The sequence below is a fragment of the Anopheles gambiae genome, chromosome 2 (genome assembly GCF_943734735.2).
Source record: "Anopheles gambiae chromosome 2, idAnoGambNW_F1_1, whole genome shotgun sequence".
Taxonomy (NCBI): domain Eukaryota; kingdom Metazoa; phylum Arthropoda; class Insecta; order Diptera; family Culicidae; genus Anopheles; species Anopheles gambiae.
The window spans coordinates 1,279,733-1,298,910 of NC_064601.1; the positions used below are offsets into that span (position 1 = coordinate 1,279,733).

The 19,178-nt window shown below is 49.5% G+C and overlaps 2 protein-coding genes across 9 annotated transcripts in view; one reads left to right on the forward strand and one right to left on the reverse strand.

Moving 5' to 3' along the window:
- Positions 1-21: 21 nt before the first annotated feature.
- Positions 22-6,429, forward strand: LOC1281968 (glycogen debranching enzyme). 2 transcript variants are annotated; one of them, XM_003435723.2, is made up of 7 exons: positions 22-142; positions 1,042-1,234; positions 1,307-2,962; positions 3,174-3,439; positions 3,535-4,384; positions 4,453-5,108; positions 5,175-6,429. In XM_003435723.2, exons 2-7 carry the CDS (start codon positions 1,075-1,077, stop codon positions 6,183-6,185), a joined length of 4,599 nt encoding a protein of 1,532 aa, XP_003435771.2. In that variant the 5' UTR covers positions 22-142; positions 1,042-1,074; the 3' UTR covers positions 6,186-6,429. The 2 variants fall into 2 exon arrangements, with proteins under 2 accessions (XP_003435771.2, XP_321957.4); XM_321957.6 differs by lacking the exon at positions 22-142 and adding an exon at positions 734-960.
- A 4,073-nt stretch (positions 6,430-10,502) lies between these two features.
- LOC1281967 (uncharacterized) overlaps positions 10,503-19,178 on the reverse strand; it is a 131,007-nt gene continuing 122,331 nt past the window's right edge. For 5 of the 7 annotated variants that reach the window (XM_061644246.1, XM_061644250.1, XM_061644245.1 and 2 more), the window contains 3 exons: positions 12,964-13,081; positions 12,674-12,861; positions 10,503-12,560 (listed from right to left, as the gene is read on the reverse strand). In XM_061644246.1, coding sequence (XP_061500230.1) covers positions 12,217-12,560; positions 12,674-12,861; positions 12,964-13,081 — 650 coding nt within the window. In that variant the 3' untranslated portion in view covers positions 10,503-12,216. The remainder of the gene's footprint in view (positions 12,561-12,673; positions 12,862-12,963; positions 13,082-19,178) is intronic. The other 2 variants (XM_061644251.1, XM_061644249.1) reach the window with 1 other exon arrangement.

The window sequence follows — 19,178 nt, forward strand, 5'->3', positions numbered from 1 at the left end:
GAACTGTCAAACGTACTGTTTGTTGTTGTTTTGCTGCCGCCCAGCTGGATGACATTTCTCGCGGGGTCACCTTGAGTTTAATTTTTCTGTATCACACAGAACAAAACTGATCAACAGCGGTCGGTTAAAGTTGTGGAAAAAGGTGAGTGAAAGATAGCGCAAACTAACAGATAAAATACGTATTCTTTGCGAAGCTAACCTACACTGCATTGCGGAACTCAAGGAAATGTGTATAGCGAAGCCTTATGAGAATGTTTACTGCTGGGCCGCAGGACACCGAAGGACAATCGTGCTAGGTGGAAAAATTGTGAAACTACCTGTAATGCAAGCATGATTTGACCTACTGAAACATTGGTTCGATTTTCAAGCCATGTGATCAATAGTTGCTTGAGCAATAATGATTGCAAGTCGTCAATTTTGTCCGATTGCTGCAACGCACTCAGTGGACCCAGCGTACAAACTAATGAACGAACGAACGGATGGCAAGAATGCGATTGTTGTGTGATGAAAGAGAGTGTGCACGTGAATTATATTTAGCCAAATATACACACCACTGGCTGCGGTAGCAGATGGTGACGGTACAAACCGCCAAGCATGCCATCGGAATCTGTTTGTAATCAACGGTTCCGCGCCCCTTGGAGGTCGAGTTCAAAGCTGCGAAGAAGAAGCTGATGGCACACTGCACTTCATGTTCGTGTCGATCAGCTGCTGAGTCGACGGTTGTGTTTGTTGTTTATTTCACCCGGTGGGAGACGATTCCCGATGGCGCCCTCGCGATAATAACCGCGCGGGCAAGATTGTGGATTATCAGCAAAATTGCTGGTGCGTTTAGCGAGCGCGCGCGCGAGCGTCTGGCTTGAGGTGACGATCGTGCGCTGCTCGGGTCAGTAGTGTTGCATCGCTCGATCATTGCATAGTATGTCCCTGCCGAGAAGACTGTCCAGTGCTTTCACACCGCTGGTGATTAGAACGAGACTTTGCTACAGCTTTTTTGGTTAAAACTCATCGTTACCCCATGCGCGGGCGTTCTTTCTGTTTCAGAGTGCCATCGAAGAAGTCATCGAGTCAAGCGCCATGGCTGATGGGGTCATTTCAATAAAGCTAGCCATACATGACAGCAACCAAGGGGATGGAGCTCTCTATCGACTGAAGAAAAACTCGCTGGTGCATGTGCATCCGGGTGCATCGCTTCTGGGACGCCGGGTTGCGCTTTACTGCAACTACCCAGCGGATGGTAAGAGTTCACCTTTCCCGTATGTCACTTGCCGGGTGGCCTGCTATATTACTCTATGCTATGTCTTTACAGATAAGGAGTTTTGCCGAAAGACCTACAGACGACTGGAATGGTGTTCGGCAGCGGGATCACCGTTGGAAACGAGCGCGAGCGGATCCGAATACACCTCCATCAAGGACGTAGATTATTATTGCAATGTTCACTTTACCAAATCGGGAGCGTATCACTTTTATGCCTTGTACGAAGAGTGCCCCGAGGCGGGGGCACAGGCTGGCCTGTACGTACAAATTGAGCCGCAGCTGTCGGTTGGATCGGGAGAGGCCGCCACAACGCTGCCCCTCGATGCCATCCGCTGTCAGACGGTGATTTCAAAGCTGCTCGGACCGTTGGACACGTGGGAAGCAAAGTTGCGCGTGGGCAAGGAGTCGGGCTACAACATGATTCACTTTACGCCCGTGCAAGAGTTGGGCGGATCGCGCTCCGCCTACTCGCTGCGCAACCAGCTCAAGGTGAATCCGGACTTCCAGAGCAAGGGCGGCAAGGAGGTGAGCTATGACGATTTGGCCGTTTTAATGCGCAAAATGCGCGAAGAGTGGAACGTTGCATCGATCTGTGACATTGTGCTGAACCACACGGCCAACGAGTCGATCTGGATTCGGGAATATCCGGAGTGCAGCTACAATTGCTTCACCTGTCCGCATCTGCGGCCGGCCTTCCTGCTCGACGCAATGCTGGCCCGTGTCGGAGAGGACGTGAAGGACGGCATGTTGGCGCACGTTGGCGTGCCGGAGGTGGTCGAAACGGAGGATCATCTGCAGGCCATCCGTTGGCAGATCCATTCGAACTACTTGCCGCAGGTGAAGCTGTACGAGCTGTACCAGTGCGATGTGGACAAGTACGTGTCGCGGTTCAACGACGAGTGCAGCAAACGCAGCCCCAGCCGTGCGCAGGATATTCCCGAGGGCGATATAAAGCTGCGGATGGACCCGGAGCATCGCCGACTGGGTGCAGAGATCGACTTCGAACGTGCTATGAGCATCTACAACGTATTCCGGCAGGACTGTTTCGATGAGGACAGTCGTAAGCGCAAGTGCACCGAGGTGTTCCGCGCTCGGTTGCAGTTCCTGAACGAAGAGGTGCGCCGGGAAATACAGGAACATCTGGACTACGCCATCGACAACTGTCTGGCCGGCACGCGCTATGAACGTGTGCAGGGCGATGGGCCCCAGGTGAAGGGCATATCGGTGAAGTACCCGCTGTTCATGAAGTACTTTACGCACTACGGAACGCAGGGCAAATCGCTCAAGGACATCGAGAGCATGATGTACGGCGGCGCTGGGAAGCTGTTCATGGCCCACAACGGATGGGTGATGAATGGGGATCCGCTGAAGGATTTTGCCCGTGCGCAACCGGGTACGGGAAATGTGTACCTGCGCCGCGAGCTGATTGCCTGGGGCGACAGTGTGAAGCTGCGGTACGGCGATAAACCGGAGGACAGTCCGTACCTGTGGAAGCACATGCAGGAGTACGTCGATACGACGGCCCGTATCTTTGACGGCGTGCGGCTGGACAACTGCCACTCGACGCCGCTGCATGTCGCCGAGTACTTGCTGGATTCGGCGCGCAAAGTCAACCCGGAGCTGTACGTAGCCGCCGAGCTGTTTACCAACTCCGACCACACGGACAACATATTTGTCAATCGGCTCGGCATTACGTCACTGATTCGAGGTAATTAATCGCCGACGAGGTGATCGTGGGTGAATGGATTGATTTGATCGGTTTGATAGATTAGTCTAGAATGCCCAGTTATGCCGCGTTATCTCGGACGGGTGATTAAGCAAGCGAGCGTTAACGAGCTTGCATTGCCAATCGCTGCAATGGGATGTTTATATGTTTCGCATTGATGTTATTTTTGCCCCGCTCTTTTCCCTACTTTCAGAGGCCCTCTCGGCCTGGGACTCGCACGAGCAAGGTCGGCTGGTGTATCGTTACGGCGGGGCACCGGTCGGCGCATTCTTCCCCTGTCCGAAGCGCATCCTGGCGCCGGGCATTGCGCACGCCCTGTTCATGGACCTTACGCACGACAATCCATCGCCGGTTGAGAAACGGTCGATCTTCGATCTGATCCCGTCGGCCGGCCTCGTGTCGATGGCATGCTGTGCGACGGGTAGCAATCGTGGCTACGATGAGTTCGTTCCGCATCACGTAAGCTTCGAGTGGACGTTCGGTGATTGTGTTTGTTTTATTATAGCCCCGCGAGTTAACCCTATTCCTTTCCCTCTCCCTCTCTCTCGGAACAGGTTCATGTGGTGGACGAGGAGCGACAGTATCAAGAATGGGGCAAGCATGTGGACAAGAACACTGGACTGATTGCGGTAAAGGAAGCGTTTAACGTACTGCACGGTGGACTAGCGTCGCGTGGCTTCGACCAACTGTTTGTCGACCAGATGCACCCGGACATTGTGGCCGTAACGCGTCACTCGCTTTCGAATCACGAGACGGTGATCCTTGTCGCGCACACTGCCTTCAGCTATCCGAACCCGTGGGCCGGTCCGACCGGCGTGCGTCCGCTCGAGTTTGAGGGCGAGTTCAAGGAGATCATTCTGGAGGTGCAGATCTACAAGAAAACGGGTCAAACGTTCGATAGGCCCACGGATTTCGCCAAAAATGTAGACTACATCAATGGCGTCAACGAGTATGTGGTGGACTTGAAGCGCAATCTGAAGCTGGAAGAGTCGGACATTTTCGCCAAGGAAGCGGTCGTGAAAGGGAACGTTACGCAGCTTCACTTCTCGAATTTGAAGCCCGGCTCCGTGGTGGCGGTGCGAGTCGCGCTGAAGGAGAGTGTGCGGGTACATTTCGACACGCTGCAGTCGTTGGTGCGCGAGTTCCACCAGGATAGGGGCTCACGGTACGCCGAGCTGCAGCACATCCTGTCCAAGCTGGACTTGGTGGACTTTAACAAGCTGCTGTACTGCTGTGCCGAGGAGGAGCGTGATAATGGCGGTGGTCCGTACAACGTCGAAGGATACGGCGATCTGGTGTACTGTGGCTTGCAGGGTGTTATGTCGATTCTGTCCGATATTGGACCTAACAACGACCTGGGCCATCCGTTGGCGAACAATCTACGCAACGGAAATTGGTTAATCGGTGAGCGCAATACGCATAGCATTAGTTAGTTCGTTTATTATTCTACTAACCAACTTTTCTTCCAATAGACTACTGCTCCCAGCGCTTGATGAAGTACGAGAAGCTGGTACCGATGGCCAAGTGGCTGGAAAACAATCTAAAATCACTGAAGGAAATTCCTCGCTACATGATACCGTCCTACTTTGACGTTATCATCACGAACGTGCACCGTTTGGCGATGGCGGCCGCGTGCAACTTGATGTCGGACTTTGTGCGCCATGGATCCAACTTTGCGCGCCGGCTTGCGCTGGGATCGGTGCAATGTGTGGCTGACTGTCCATCGGCAAGCCTGCCCAAGCTAAGCCCGAACGTGAGCGATCCGAAACCACCGAGCCACTGTGCTACGATGGCTGCCGGGTTGCCTCACTTCGCGACGGGCTATATGCGTTGTTGGGGCCGAGACACTTTCATTTCAATCCGTGGCCTGACGCTGCTTACCGGACGCTTCGATGAGACGCGCTACATGATACTCGGGTTTGGTGGATGCTTGCGGCATGGATTGATCCCGAACCTGCTGGACGGAGGTCAGAACGCACGGTTCAACTGTCGCGATGCCGTCTGGTGGTGGCTGTACACGATCAAGCAGTACGTCGAGGAGGCGCCCAATGGCAAGAGCATCCTGAAGGACAAGGTGTCCCGTCTCTACCCAACGGATGACTCCGAAGCGAAGGCACCAGGGGAATGCGTAAGTAGCACCACTTTGCGCTGGTGCCATTTCCGTGAGATAATGTGGGCTTTTGTTTTGCCGTAGGATCAAATGCTGTACGAAGTGATTCAGGAAGCGCTGACAGTCCACTTCCAAGGGTTGTCCTATCGCGAACGCAACGCCGGTACTCGCATCGATGCCCACATGAAGGAAAAGGGCTTCAACAACCGCATTGGAATCAACCCGGACACGGGCTTCGTGTTCGGTGGCAACAATGCCAACTGTGGCACGTGGATGGACAAGATGGGCTCCTCCGACAAGGCCGGCAATCGGGGCATTCCGTCGACCCCGCGTGACGGTTCGGCGGTCGAGCTGGTCGGACTGCAGATGGCCAGCCTGCGGTTCATGCAGGCGATGGCCGAGCAGAAGGTCATCCCGGTGTCGTCGGTCGAGCGCACCTCGTACAATGGAACCAAAACAGTGTGGACGTACAAGGAGTGGGCCAACAAGATTGCGGCCAACTTCGAGAAGGAGTTCTACGTGGACGAGTCCTGCGAAAGCAACTACGCCAACAAGCGTGGCATCTACAAGGATACGGTCGGGTCGGAGATCGCGTGGACCGATTACCAGTTGCGTTGCAACTTCCCGATCGCTCTGCTGGCGGCACCGGAGCTGGCCGACCCGAAGCATGCCTGGCGTGCACTGGAGAACGCCAAGAAGTATCTGCTCGGCCCGCTCGGCATGAAAACGCTCGACTACGAGGACTGGGGCTACCGTGGCAACTACGACAACTCGATCGACAGCGACGACAAGACGGTCGCGCACGGTGCGAACTATCACAACGGGCCGGAGTGGGTGTGGCCGATCGGGTTCTACCTGCGGGCGCGTCTAATCTTCGCCAAGGCCAACGGCGTACTGAAGGAGACGGTTGCCGAAACGTGGAAGATTCTGCAAACGCATCTGAACGAGCTGCAGCGCTGCCACTGGCGCGGGCTGGCCGAGCTGACGAACGAGAACGGTGCGTACTGCAAGGACTCGTGCCGGACGCAGGCCTGGAGCATGGGTTGCGTGCTGGAAGTGCTGTACGATTTGGAAAAGTACGAAAAGGAGCTTTAAATGTACGCCGGCAAACGGCCCGCCCCACTGCCGCCCCCACTGGTGTGGAGTGTTTTAGTGTTTAGCGTTATTATGCCACTCTATGCCATACCTTCTGTTGAGATTGTTTTGTTTTGTGTTTTACTCTATACGTTGTTGATTGATCGATTGTGTTTATGAGATTAGATGCTAGTAGAGGAAGCGGATGTACAATGCGTTTGCGCACACATGCTGTTGATAAATAAAGCAACAATACTCAAACGAATGCGTGTACTTATGAATGGATAGGCGCGTTTAAAGTAGCGGCCACACTCCATCGTAACTCCATCGAGTCAAGCTCAATCGCAAAAAGATTCGCATGGCGTTACAAAACCCAAAAGCCCGACCAAAACGACCAAACAATGCACCATCGAATCACCGACCAACCGAAAACGGACTGAAAGCGAATGCAAAAGTGACGGAAGTAAAACCACGCCACGTACTGCGTTTTTTGGGGACAGTCAAAAACACTGCAGTCCGTGTAGTCGATGTGACAATGTTAATTAAAACGAAATGCGTCATCCAGGGGACCGCGGGAACCGTGCCGAACCTACCAACAACACCACTGGTGTTTGGCGCTGTTGTCCCGCGGTTTAATAGTGATCGCATCCAATGTTCCCAGTTTTTTGTTTTGTTTTGTTTTGCGACTGCCGGCAGGGCGAAAAATCGCACGAAAAGAGTGACGATAAATTATCACTTTCCAATTACTATTAACAAGCGCTTCGGGCAAGGGTGGGGGTGGGGATGGTGGTTAACATTTCGCTGCTTCGATTTATTGAGTGCGGCATTTGCAATCACTCGAATCACGTGCTCCTAGAAAGAAAGGGTAGCTTTACCCCCGGAGGTAATTCGGGCTCGTGCATATTTATGCAGATGTATGGCGGTCGAAATAAAGCTTTATTAAAATGAGTGTAATGAACAGAGAGGGAGAGGACGCTCGCGCCGCAGAACGGAGGGGAAAGTTTCTGTGGTATTTGTGAGGGAAAGAACCGTCGGCATTACACCCGATTGAGTGCGGTGCTGCCATGCGGAGAAGGATTTATGTTGCTCAACTTCGGTATTACTTTCAACGGGAGCAATGGTGCAGTAAGCAAATGGGGTTCATATTTGTGGTACATAAAAACAGGGGCGATGAGTTTCCAGAAAAAGTTTGTCAATTAATTGAGTGTGAACTCCATTGATTGGTGTTAAAAATAAACTTCGCCAAGGAGAGCACTTTCTTCTATGGCGTCATTCCCAATTTGCTCCTCATTCTTCCCATTGGAGAACAATAGACAACTGTGAAAAAGTCACACAAAACATGAAAATTTCTATGAAATATTAACAAAATAGTGTAGCCAACGCCATTCTTTCCAAAGCTTTTAACTAAATGCTGCCCTCCTATTCAGTAACAGTTTAAAAACTATTTCAAACAAATGTAGATCATTTGGTAAACAGTCAAATCCCACCCTTATGAAAAAAAACCAACCAACAACAGCAAACTGAAAATAGTTGCTAAAAGTTGTTTGGCAAACTGTTCTTTGCTGCCTTTGCCGACTGTAATGGGAACTGTTCGCTAATTAAGACAGATCGTAGCGGAATGGACTACGAACTCGATGGGCCGGGTGCGGTGGAGGGGAGAGAGAGAGAGGATAAATTCGGAATTTTGCTGATGCAGTTGCAGAATGTGTTTGGATTTGCCCACCTCCCCTTCCCCCCATTCACTCCCATTAGTTGCCCATTCGTCCCACTCCCGACGACTGACTGATGAGATGATTGCTCTGCGGGGTGATTTGCGCCTTTCAGCAAAAGTTTGTCTTCAACAGTAGTACCCACCCGAATCCAGCAGATCATCAGCAAAACCATCAGAAGGGATAGCAGGTGAGATAGGGTCAAAAACCGGCGTAACGAGCGGCTTGGTTCAAATGGACGATTAAAGTAGAAAATAGAGAGGCAAATGCACTTTGCTTGCAGAAGCATCGGTGCATGCATGGATGGAGTTAAGGTGTAATAGCTCGCCACAGCTCGCTTGTGGAGTCGAGAATGGGCCGCTAAACAAAAGACGGATGAAGTGAGGGAAAGTAGGAATAGCAGGTGAACGGTCTGTCAACTGCAGGTGAACGGTTTTTACACCGAAGAAACCAATCCGCCGGAACTAAAACCTACGCTGTACGAAGCAATAAACACTGACACGTACGTGCGGAACACGCCGACAAACAAAGCGGCAAAGCCCGGCTCCTTTTCGCCCGGAACTGCTGTCCGTTCGTGTAACGGAGGCCAATTGCATTCAGAGAAAACCCGAAGCAATCACAATGTACAATCAGCCTACCGGGGGTACGGATAGTGAATAGGATGTGAAGGAACTAAAGTCGGAACCAGTGAACCGTACCGTGCCGTGCCGTATGACCCTCAGCTCAGCTCATGGTCGCTATGGTCATTCGGAAGGTGAGGATTTAAATGAAAATTGATATGGAAATCGTTTGCACGTGCCATATTCTCATGCCAGCTTTCCTCCCCCCCCCCCTCCTCCCAATGGCCAGCCAGTGGGCAGTGGGCCAATCGGACAATCGAAAGAAAATGAAACCCATTGGCTGGGATGGGAAATGTGTTGTGCAAAGGGCGTTGCACCAATACTATATCCGTCGCTGGATTAGGTCGCCATGTTTGTGGGTGTGTGAGAGATTAGAGCGCTGACCAATCATCGGGTATGGGAATTGATGCCTTTCCGGTCCCATAAAAAGACGGAAAGGAAGTGGGAGAATACGGGCATACTTCACCCGGGGAAATAATCCGATACCTATTGACCTTACTCTGACCGACGTGTTGTAGTAGAGTAGCATCAGCACGGTTCCGTCCTCGGCACGTAAGCACATCCAAATAAGCATAGCACGTATAAGCATTGACACTTCTTCAATTTCTAGGGTTCTGCGCCTCTTGAGTCGTCGCCCAATCCATGGTGGAACATCGTTTTGTAGTCGAGCGAAAGCCCCAACGCCCGAGTCGTGCTAAGAAGCCAATTAGATGTTGAAGAGCCATGTGAGGAGGAATGAGGACCGAGCCGGGGACAGAGGATGACGACTTTTTTGCAATATTTCCAAATCAAAACGCAAAGAAATGTTGCCATTATTGAAGCAAAGTGTCCCATTCCCAGTTCCCAGTGGTTGGACCTAAGATGGGATTTAGGTGCGTCCGGAGGACAGGAAGAACCCTGGGAGCGGGGTTTTGCATTCAACGAAGGGGCAAATGGAAGAAAAGCGATGAAAATGGAAATTTATTCAATCATCTCCACATTGATATTCATGCGTAATGAACCTCTTGACGGTGTGGACGGACGGACGACGGAGTGATGATGGCGCGTCCCGGAGCGCGAAGTTTCGTATGAAGTTGGCAGTGCTTAAGCACGCAAAGCATCGGGAAAGGGGTTCGACGTCAGGATGTCTCAGGCATCATACACAATCCCGGGCGGGCATTCTTCACGCTGGGCGCTCTCCCCATCCCCCGAGGACATTGGACCGAACATGTGCGATATGCGTTCACCTGCTCAAAAGGAGTTCTTTTTGCAGAGATTTCAAAGGTACGGTACGGAAAGCTTTCATTGAGAATGTCGTAGAATTGGAGCGCGCACAGCAAGTGTAGCGCATTCTCTGCGTGTGCCAATATTCGATTAAATTCCCGCTAAAACAGATCAATGACGTTTGCACGTTCTGCTTCTGCCCGCTGGCACCCCGAGGATGCTGCCGAAGCTTTCTTCAAAGTCGTGCTCGTCCTCTGCGCTGGATTTGTTTAATGGAATGAAAACCGTATCGATTTATTGGAGCGGCAGTAATTTTTCATTGGAAAGTACGCGCTCCGAAATTAAAACCATCACGATATGATGCTCGGTGCCGGTGCCGGTGAGGGGTGTGGTGCGTCTCCTACAAAGTTGTTGCATTTTTCATTCCCCGTTTGCTGGCGCGCGTGGGACACCGTTGGGTGTGGATCCTTCTTTGAAGGACAATACGCTTGCGGCTACATGGGAGAAAATGCACGGCCAAACATAAATGAAAGAATAATAAGCTCCACAAACATAAGCGTGCGTGCGTGCGTGCACACCAACCATATGTGTGTGAGGAACAATAAGGCGCAGTGTGGCGTATTTTATGAGGTAATTTCTGTTCAAAAGTTTCCTGGAAATGGTGAATAAGTAAGACGACCGGCTTGAATATTCCCGTGAAGTGCTTTCATTCCAGTTTTCCCTCAGTCTCACTTCCCTCCCAGGTACTTTCCCACTTTCTTTCTTAGCTGCTGTTGCTCAAGAGTTACTCGAAACGCATCGCATCGTTTCAATTTCTCCTACGCATTAGTCGTTTATTTTCAATGTTTATGAACCATCACACGTGAACCGGGTTTGCCATTTAACGAATGATGATAATGGTTTGTGTTCTCTGTTTCCTCTTTCCTCACTGTCCAGCTGTCCACTTCTGCACAAGTGTCCCTCTGCTACTGGCCACACTCTCCACAAGTGATGATTGTTGTAGTTTTTGTTAGATTTATTTGTGTTTTGGTTTGTTTGTTGTTTTGATTTATACAGAGAGATTATTTGATTTATGTTCTTGCTTCGTTTACTTCTTTGCATCGGCTTCCTCCTGCTCCATGGGATAAAATATGTTGTCAAAAGAAAACCATTTCAGTTTGTAGTTTGCGGTTTGCTTCTCATTGTTTCTGTTCTGTTTTTTACCCTTTTCTTTGTAACTCTGTATGTCTGTTGTTTGGTTTTTGTTCGTGATCGTTTGTTTTCGTGTCTGTTTGTTCACTTTCGTGTGCTAGAGCCACCGTTAGCAAGTTTGCTTGTTTGCTCTTTCTTACTTACTGCTGCTTTACTTATCCGACTTCCTGTATTGCCTACAATTGGGATCTAGATTAGCCTTACATGTTCTGTCTCCTTCGATCGATTGTGCTTCCAGTGCCTCTAGGTAGCACTGATCAGAGCATTCGATCTGCTGTGTTTGCTAAAATGAAGTGGAAAGGGTTTGAGAAAATTCGGCTTTTTTGTTCGTTTACTGTTTAATTACACATTTCTCCCCTGCTTCCTCTTCTTTGCCCCCCATTCTTACCAACGTTTGATTTAATTCGTCCATGTTACTCCATGTTTCTATATCTATTATTTTCACAAACTCGTTTTTCGTCACTTTTTTTGTTGTTGGGGGGTGTTCATTCGTATTGTTTGCTTCTCTTTCTTACTAAAATGTTTACGCATTTGTGTGTTTATCGATCTGGGTTGCAGTTTCACTCGTGTATCTGTGTCTTATCTGTGTCTATCTTACAACGGTTGTACGGCTTGTCCCGTGTCCCATTCGGTTTAAGTCTTAAATTCGGCGCGGCCCCGGAACGAAATGCTGGCCTGCTTTTTCTTCTTATTCTTCTTTGCAGGCCGCATCTTACCGCGTGGGAAAATGGGGAAATATTGACTAACTTATCTAGGTTATCTTACTCGCTAGGATTCTTCGAATCCAGTACATCATAGTGTCCAGATAGTGTAGTTTACTGTCATTCCGCCCATTTAGACTGTTCCCTTTCCTACTAATCGCCAGCCCCCCTCTTTCCTCTCCCTCACCTTCATCCACTTCCTCACTGCAGGGGGCATGCCATTAAATTTAAATATTATTTTTATTATTATGAAGTAGAAACTTAACATTTATACATTTACAGTTCACCTCCGCGACTCACTCACTCACACACTGACTGGGAGAATGATGATTCGTTCGCGTGATTCCATCCTTATGTACCGGTTGCATCTTCCCGTTGCATTAAGAAGTTTTTCCTACCTTTTTTGCCAGTGTTTCTCACTCGAAACGTGCTGCTGCTTGCACTGCTGAATTGTGGGCGCACGTTGATTGCATACGCTGCTCGACGTGACGTGACGTGAGTGCGTTCCAATCAGTGTCTCGGAGATCTCAGCTGGCCCGTCGTTGCCAAGTCCACCGGGCATTCATAGAACGTCGCCGTCGCCGCCATCGCTCGGTGTTGCTGTTGTTTCGCCGCGCCGGGAAGAAGATCATCTTGACTGGGTGCGCACCGAGCAGGGGGATGCTGCGGGATGCTGCCGTTGCTGCAGTGCCGTTCTTCGCAGCCGAGTGCCAATCGTGGCCAGTGTCAGTAGTACGAAGCGGGTGGACTTTGTGCGCCCTGCACCGAGCGTGGATGGTAGCCGACGGAGATGAACAAGGAAGTGGGCGATCGTTGTGGTGAGCAGGAAACGCATCGTCTCGAGCAGGTTTGATATGAAGAAGATTAATTTACTAACATTACAACTATTCAATGATACAAAGAGAAGGATAAGTGTCTGGTGCGTTGGACACGGTACGCCACTGCTGGTCTGCATTGCAGCCGGATGTTCACCTGGGAAGGTAGGGGAGAGAGAGAGGTAGATATGCAGACCAATTGAACGATAATCTCCAATCGCATTCGCAAATGAAATTGGTTCGCTAGCGAGGTTGGCCTCAACGTCTTACCGTTCAGCACGTGAACCTGTACACTGGCGGATATTGCACCGGTCGGGACGCAGGTGTAGTTGCCCGAGTCGCGCAGCGTGGCTCTGGTTAGCATTAGCCGACTGCTGGTGCCACCCTCCGTTTTCTCCGTCTCGAGGCTGATGCCACCGCGGGCCGAATCAAAGTCAACGATCGACGATCCATGGTACCTGAAACGGAGAGAAGCGCACAAGAAACGAATGAACGGACGGAACGCTTTAGCAGAGTCGGTGGATCGCTCACGTCAACGAAGGACGAAGGACTACACGTACCATGAGATGGACGATGCATGGACATTCACAACACACGACAGGGAGATGGTGCTGCCCTTCTTCACGTGCACCTCCTGGGAGCCGATTATCTTAGCACGGGCGGCTGTTGAGAGAAAATCTATAAGTGACGCAGTGAAGTTATCGTGGGAAAAGAATGGATTCGTGTTACTAAAGGTGTTTTTGCTGCACCAACGCTGGTAGACAGGGATACTACGTAGAGGGATGAAGAGAGGCGGCTTAGGTGTGCTGGGGAAATGGGTAGGAAATGGGTAAAGAATCAATCCACAACAAACTAAAGCGAAGGAAAGCGTAGTGAAGTTTGCACTCCCGTCACTCAATCACCAATCTCGCGTCCGGTTGAGATCGTTAATGACTTCAACAACGGAAGGCAGCTGTGGAAATGCACTGGAACGGAATTGCAATTGCGATAATTGCGTTACATTGTTGCGCATTTCGCATCTGTCTTGTGTGTCTCCACCATTTTGATGGGACATGAGAGCGCAAAAATACGCTCCAAATTTAAAGCTTTGTAAATCGCACAATTTCCATCAGTTGCGGAAGAAAAGGAGGAAAAAAACACACACATGATGTCCGGATAGGCATTGGATCGATCGATTGGTTGCAGCACATCTGGCCATCCATTTGGAATGGTTTGAGAAGTTGGTTTTTTGACAGCCCATGCGGAAATGCGAAACGTTTTAATTCGTCCCACTTTAGCTGGGCAGCAGCTGGGCTCTGGGTTCCAGATCCAGGTTTTTTCCTTCCTTCCTTCCATTGCATCGTCGGCGTGGCTTGATGACACGGGCTCAGTTGCTGACAGGATCGATGGGCAGGACTTCTTTGTAGTCGATGTCGCCGGCACAAAAGCACGACCGTCAGTACGCGTACGCGTTGAGCTTGCAGCTGCATTAGCCCCTGCCTTTGCCTTGGCTGCGATTGGCTTAGTTAGTAGCTTGCCATTGGCGGAGTGAACGGTGTGCGTTCTTTTTTTTTTTTTGATGCCATTTTGCCCATTTGCCCGGTACGGGTTGAAAGCGGGATAATCCTACACCAAGTGGACGGATCTGCCGCGGATCCGAGTCCGAGCTCGAGCTCGAAACAGGCATTTTGGCTGTATCGCCGGCTCGCCCTCTGTTTCCATTGGAAAAGTGGCACAAAAATTAGAATAGTTTGTGCTGGACACATCGTGCAGCAGTAATTTGGACACGTTTCGGTGTCCGGTGTCGATTTTACGGACCGACAAAATCGAACAGCACAACTTTGCCCACTGCTCCGGTACGGTTTTGCGACGGGCCTTTTGTCGTGTTGTCGGGTGTCGAGGCAAACTATTGTGCTCCGATGCTTGTACATCGACACAATGACGCCATGATGAACGCGAAATGAGAGGAGAGGGGGAAATGACAGTGGGGGTGGAGTAGGTAAAGCGGATTCGAACGAATAGTTTCCGGAACTTATATTGCGAGTGCAAATTGTACGTAGTTCGCTTTCTATTGATAACCGTGCACGTATGACAGATATGTTACGGTGGTTTTCTAATTGGATCTATTCCACCAGTCGGAAATATGCTGCAACCAACCGGTTGTTGTAACGACCAGCGATGCAGCGATCGAAAGTCAAACAAAGTTTCAGCTGTGGCTTAAATGTGATGCAAATTTGTCAAGAATTTTTAATCAACTCTCGACCGTTGTTGCCGGTCGTCTGCTGGTATGGTACTGGTGCCGGTGCAACAGCAAGACGAACCGATGTGTTTTCAAGCGCAAAAGTGTATTTGAGCGTGAATTTCAAACGTCATGCAGACGCTCGGATGCGGGGATAATTCTAAGAGACCGATGTGAGCAATTATTTCACCGATCGCTGAACATCGGTGAAAATCCCTCAGGCATTTGTGAAGTTAGTTTTGTAGCTTTGAAATTCATATTAATTAATTATACATGTGTACCAAACTACAGCCATAATATTTACATTAAAATAAATAGAGGGGGTTTAGAGTTTGTTGTGAGCATCTAATTTCCAACTACATTGCCCTAAACCTGAAATGCTAAACCGAATGCCAACCAATCCATAAGCATGTGATACTACAACACAAAACCTATTAACGGTATGAACGGCTCAAATTAAAATGATTACGAGCTTTCAGCCATATGCACCGTATTCAGCCCGTCGCGATTAATCATAATTTGTTAAGCGCCACTAGATTATGAACCCACCAGTGTGCAATTGTCTCGCTATTGTGGCTGTGAAGGGGTGCTATTTAGCTCACCGAATGCTGCTGTATAGTCGTGTGCTTCGCTCCACTCGAATACCTGCCACAATGGAGAGGGTGCTACAAGTTCGCGTTCGCGCGCGAAAAACAAACGCAGAACATTTCCTCCACGCTTTGCTCGCTGTGGATGGATGGAAGGAACGGGAACGAGCGAAGCGAACTGATACTATCGTTACGCGGCATCGACCACACACATTCACATCGACCTGCTCCCCCCCCCCCCACCGCCCACCTTCCCTTCCCACCCGAATGATGGCGATAAAAGACGGATAATGACAGGATAAAACAGTGGTTAGCGCCAAGGCGAAATAAATAAGAGCAATCTTGTCTGAGGCTGTGTTTGCCGGGGCGCCACACTCGCTGGCATCGTCCGTATCATCATTGTGCGCCAGAAGGATTTCTGCTGTAATAATGGGAGGCATTAAAAGTTGCCGCACCATTCCATTGCCATCAGTTTTAGGAAGGGCGGGTCGGGCTCGGGATGATGGGGTGGATTGAAATACTTTCGATTTGTTCCCTTTGCTTCCCGGAGATGCAACAAGGTACAGCGCACAGCATTGCGCCCGAGGTGATGGGGTATTGTGTGCCATTAGCGTGTGGTGGCGTAAATTCGTGTGTTTGTGTGTGTGTGTGTAGTAAGCAGGAAAGTATAACGGGATAAAGATCTGGTCGCTTGTACCAATGCGCGATCAATGATCTTGGTCGTACGGTCGTTCGGAGGGTGGAAATAAAATGGAGCAAATATAATAACGTTAGCGACGGAGTACGAGTCTCGTGGGGAAGCGTTGAGGAGAGAGGGGAGCCGAACCTGAACATTAAACATCCTTTCCCTAGGCTGGTGAATGAGGAGAAGAAGGTGCAGAAGCCGGTGAAGAGGAGGAGGAGGAGAAAATCGTACGAGTAAGCGAATATGCGAACGTGCTCCATGCGAACCAGTTCCATGTTCGGTTTGCCAGATTATGAGCTTTTATTCGAGCGCACCGGAATGGCTGGCTGGTGCTGTGGCTGGTTGGAGGTTGCACTTTTTATATCTTTTAATATATGATTTACGATTGTCGTTTGGTAGAGATAGCGCAAACAATAAATGGGTTTAAAAGCGGCTGCGGGTAGGCGGCTGAGCGGGTGTGTGTGTGTTCAGAGTGGAACAATTGCATCGTAGCCACGTTTTTGTTTCGCGAACCGCAGTGAATCGAGGGTCGGGTTGTTCTTTGAAAATGGATTGGAAGCAAGAAAAAAAAGGAGAACGGCCATACAAACACACTCACACATTTGTGGAGCGTTTCTCAGTGCTTGTTGTTTGTTGGTGGATTGAGAAAGTCGACTGTGAATGGTTTTAATGGAGTTATTCCAAGCTTCGGGGATGTTGCGGGGGGTGATACTGCGTGAGAGGGACCGGCAACCCAGCAAGGTTTAAGTTTTGCTTTCACAACATCGATTCGGTTTCATCGTTTGCGTACCGACAAACGATGGAAGGCAGAAGGAAAGGCAGGACTGTGCAAGCTTATGGGTGGATTGAAATCGATGCGCGACCGTGCCCGTGTACGCGGGAGGAAGATGGTTTATAAATCACGAGTGGATTAAAACGAAACGCAGCAGCAGTATGTGCGATACCAAAACTGGGAGGGATTTGCTCGAATTCGTCGAACAACTGGAATGAATTAGATTGTGGTTGGCGATAGGTAGAAGTCACTACATACCAATTAATTTGAGTGAACGATGTTTACGATGAAGTACTGGGCGTCTCCATGAAAAATTGGCGTATTGGTTTTTGTAATTATTTGTAAATATTTATGTCATTTGGCCCTTTTTCCAAGCACTCAAACATGGAACAGAGCATTCATAATTTAATTTTACTAATAGTTTAATGATACATACAAGTATTCTTCAACAACGTGTTCATAAAGCTTCCATTTAAGCGAAACACTGGGCGTCTCCACGAAAAATGAACGCCTCAGTGATATGCTCAAATAACATTCATTTTATTCCCTCAGTTTTTTCGACGTGGTTACTATTTAAATTTAATCTTTTGAATGCACTACGCTATCGAAAAATAAACCCAATGTCAACTCTATCTACGTTGTCACTACGAAGAAAAAGCCAACCGAAAAGCTCCGTGCACTTCCGAAAAGTCACAGTTGCTCTGTACTGCGTGTACAAAGCTCGTTCGTTCCAAACGTCTAACAAGCAAAACAAAGTAGCATGCCTGCAATAAGTATGAGGTATGACTGGTGAAATGTTTTGCATAATAGTGAAAAATTAAAGATACACAAAACCATCAATTTTACTGCTGACTTTCGCATTCAAACAAGACCATCGTCAGCAAGGGACTCTAGTTGCCCGTTTTCTGTGCTTTTTCCCTCTTGATGCTTGCCACTCACTTACTCTCTATACTCGTGCCACAATTTTCCCTCCCCCTCGGTGGCGGGATGATTCTTTTATTTAGCGTTCAATTGAAAGCACACTTCCGGCTGCCGACGGTCGTTTGCTGAGTATCGTTTGCAATCGAGTGTCCAGCTGGAGAGAAGTGGGTTCTCTGCACCTTCCTGGAGTGTATCATTATGTTTTTAGCATTCATAGCTCATACATAAACACCGAAGCAACAACAGCAAAGTTGAGCATGGTCAAAGCACCACCCGACCGCTAGTACGACTGTGTATATATGTGTATGTGTGTAAGCGTATGCGAGCGTGTGTTTGTACGCTTTTCCTACTTTTTGGTGCGTGTTTTTTTCCTTCTTCATTATTTCCTTGCGGCTTACGTCTTGCAAACAAATAAATCCTTTGCCAACTTCTATCATGACGGGTTTGGTTTGCGTGTGCGGGTTTTCTCCCGCGCCAGCAAAATCACTGCCACAAAACAGCACACACAAAAAAAAGTTCCCATTCTGTGTGGGCCGAACGAACGAACGGAAGAGTGGGAAAGAAGGTTGAAGAAAACAAACCACCCTTTGTCTATGGTGAGTTGGGTGGGTCGGAGCGCACGGAGAAGCAAAAGTTTTTTATATTGTTTTTCGATAGTTTTCCTTTAGCGCGCAAATGGGCAGCACAAATGGGCCACGGAGAGAGAGAGAGAGTTTGGGCCGAGAACAAATGAGGAAAGAAATGGCTAGTTCGTACAAAGTCGAACACGATCGATCGATCGTTCGCGGGGAGAGTGTGTGTGTGTGTGCAGTTCTTATTCTTCCCTCTCTTAGTGCTTCTTGGTTGGTTGCATTATCGTGTTCGTGGTGCTGCTGCAGAGGCAAGTAATCGAGCCCGTGCCAAGAATGCTTGGCAAACCGGTGACCTATGGGGTCGGGGCAATGAATGCAAAAGAAGGGACGCCAAAGCATCACGTAATCGACCGCGATTCTATCGACAAGACACGAGCAAAAAAGAAAAGGGAAAGACAACACGACCGTACAGCAATATAAAAACGAAATGAAAATGCTGGTTTGCGTGCATGTAAACGGCCACACTTGGTGTTGAAATGGCCCCGCTCCTAACCATTCATTCTGCCCGGCCGTTCGCCCTGTTGTCCGGGGTGGGTTGGAAAATTAGGGGTGTGCCTTTCTTTAGCTATCGCGCCATCGTTAATATCACTTCACGCTGCATAAATTAGAACCGACAGTGATAGTTCCATCGTGCAACCGGGAGAGAGAGAGATAGAGAGAGAGAGGGGGATACTGTCACGGACCGTGCGAGGTGGGAGCTCGGGAGGGAAATATACTACTTTAATTTGAGTTTAATTTGCATGTCAACCCTCCGCGCCACCGGTCCGTGATTGTTGCAGCACCCGCTTCCCCCTCTACCGTCTAGCTGTGTGGAACTGCTGATTTGCCTTCGCTTTCGAAATAATGTACGGCACCGAACGCTCACGCCAGCGTGTGTGGCACGGGGGAAAAACGGACCGGGAAGGGTGCTGTCGGCTGCAGAGTGTTATTTATTGAAAAGCTCATTCGCTTGCACGGACG

What these genes read in the sequence shown, in the direction of transcription:
- LOC1281968 (XM_321957.6), top strand. Translation starts at nt 919, where the DNA reads ATGTCCCTGCCGAGAAGACTGTCCAGTGCTTTCACACCGCTG. An exon ending in CTGCAACTACCCAGCGGATG is followed by an intron (nt 1,235 to 1,306) that starts GTAAGAGTTCAC and finishes ATGTCTTTACAG; the next exon opens with ATAAGGAGTTTTGCCGAAAG. An exon ending in ATGAGTTCGTTCCGCATCAC is followed by an intron (nt 3,440 to 3,534) that starts GTAAGCTTCGAG and finishes CTCTCGGAACAG; the next exon opens with GTTCATGTGGTGGACGAGGA.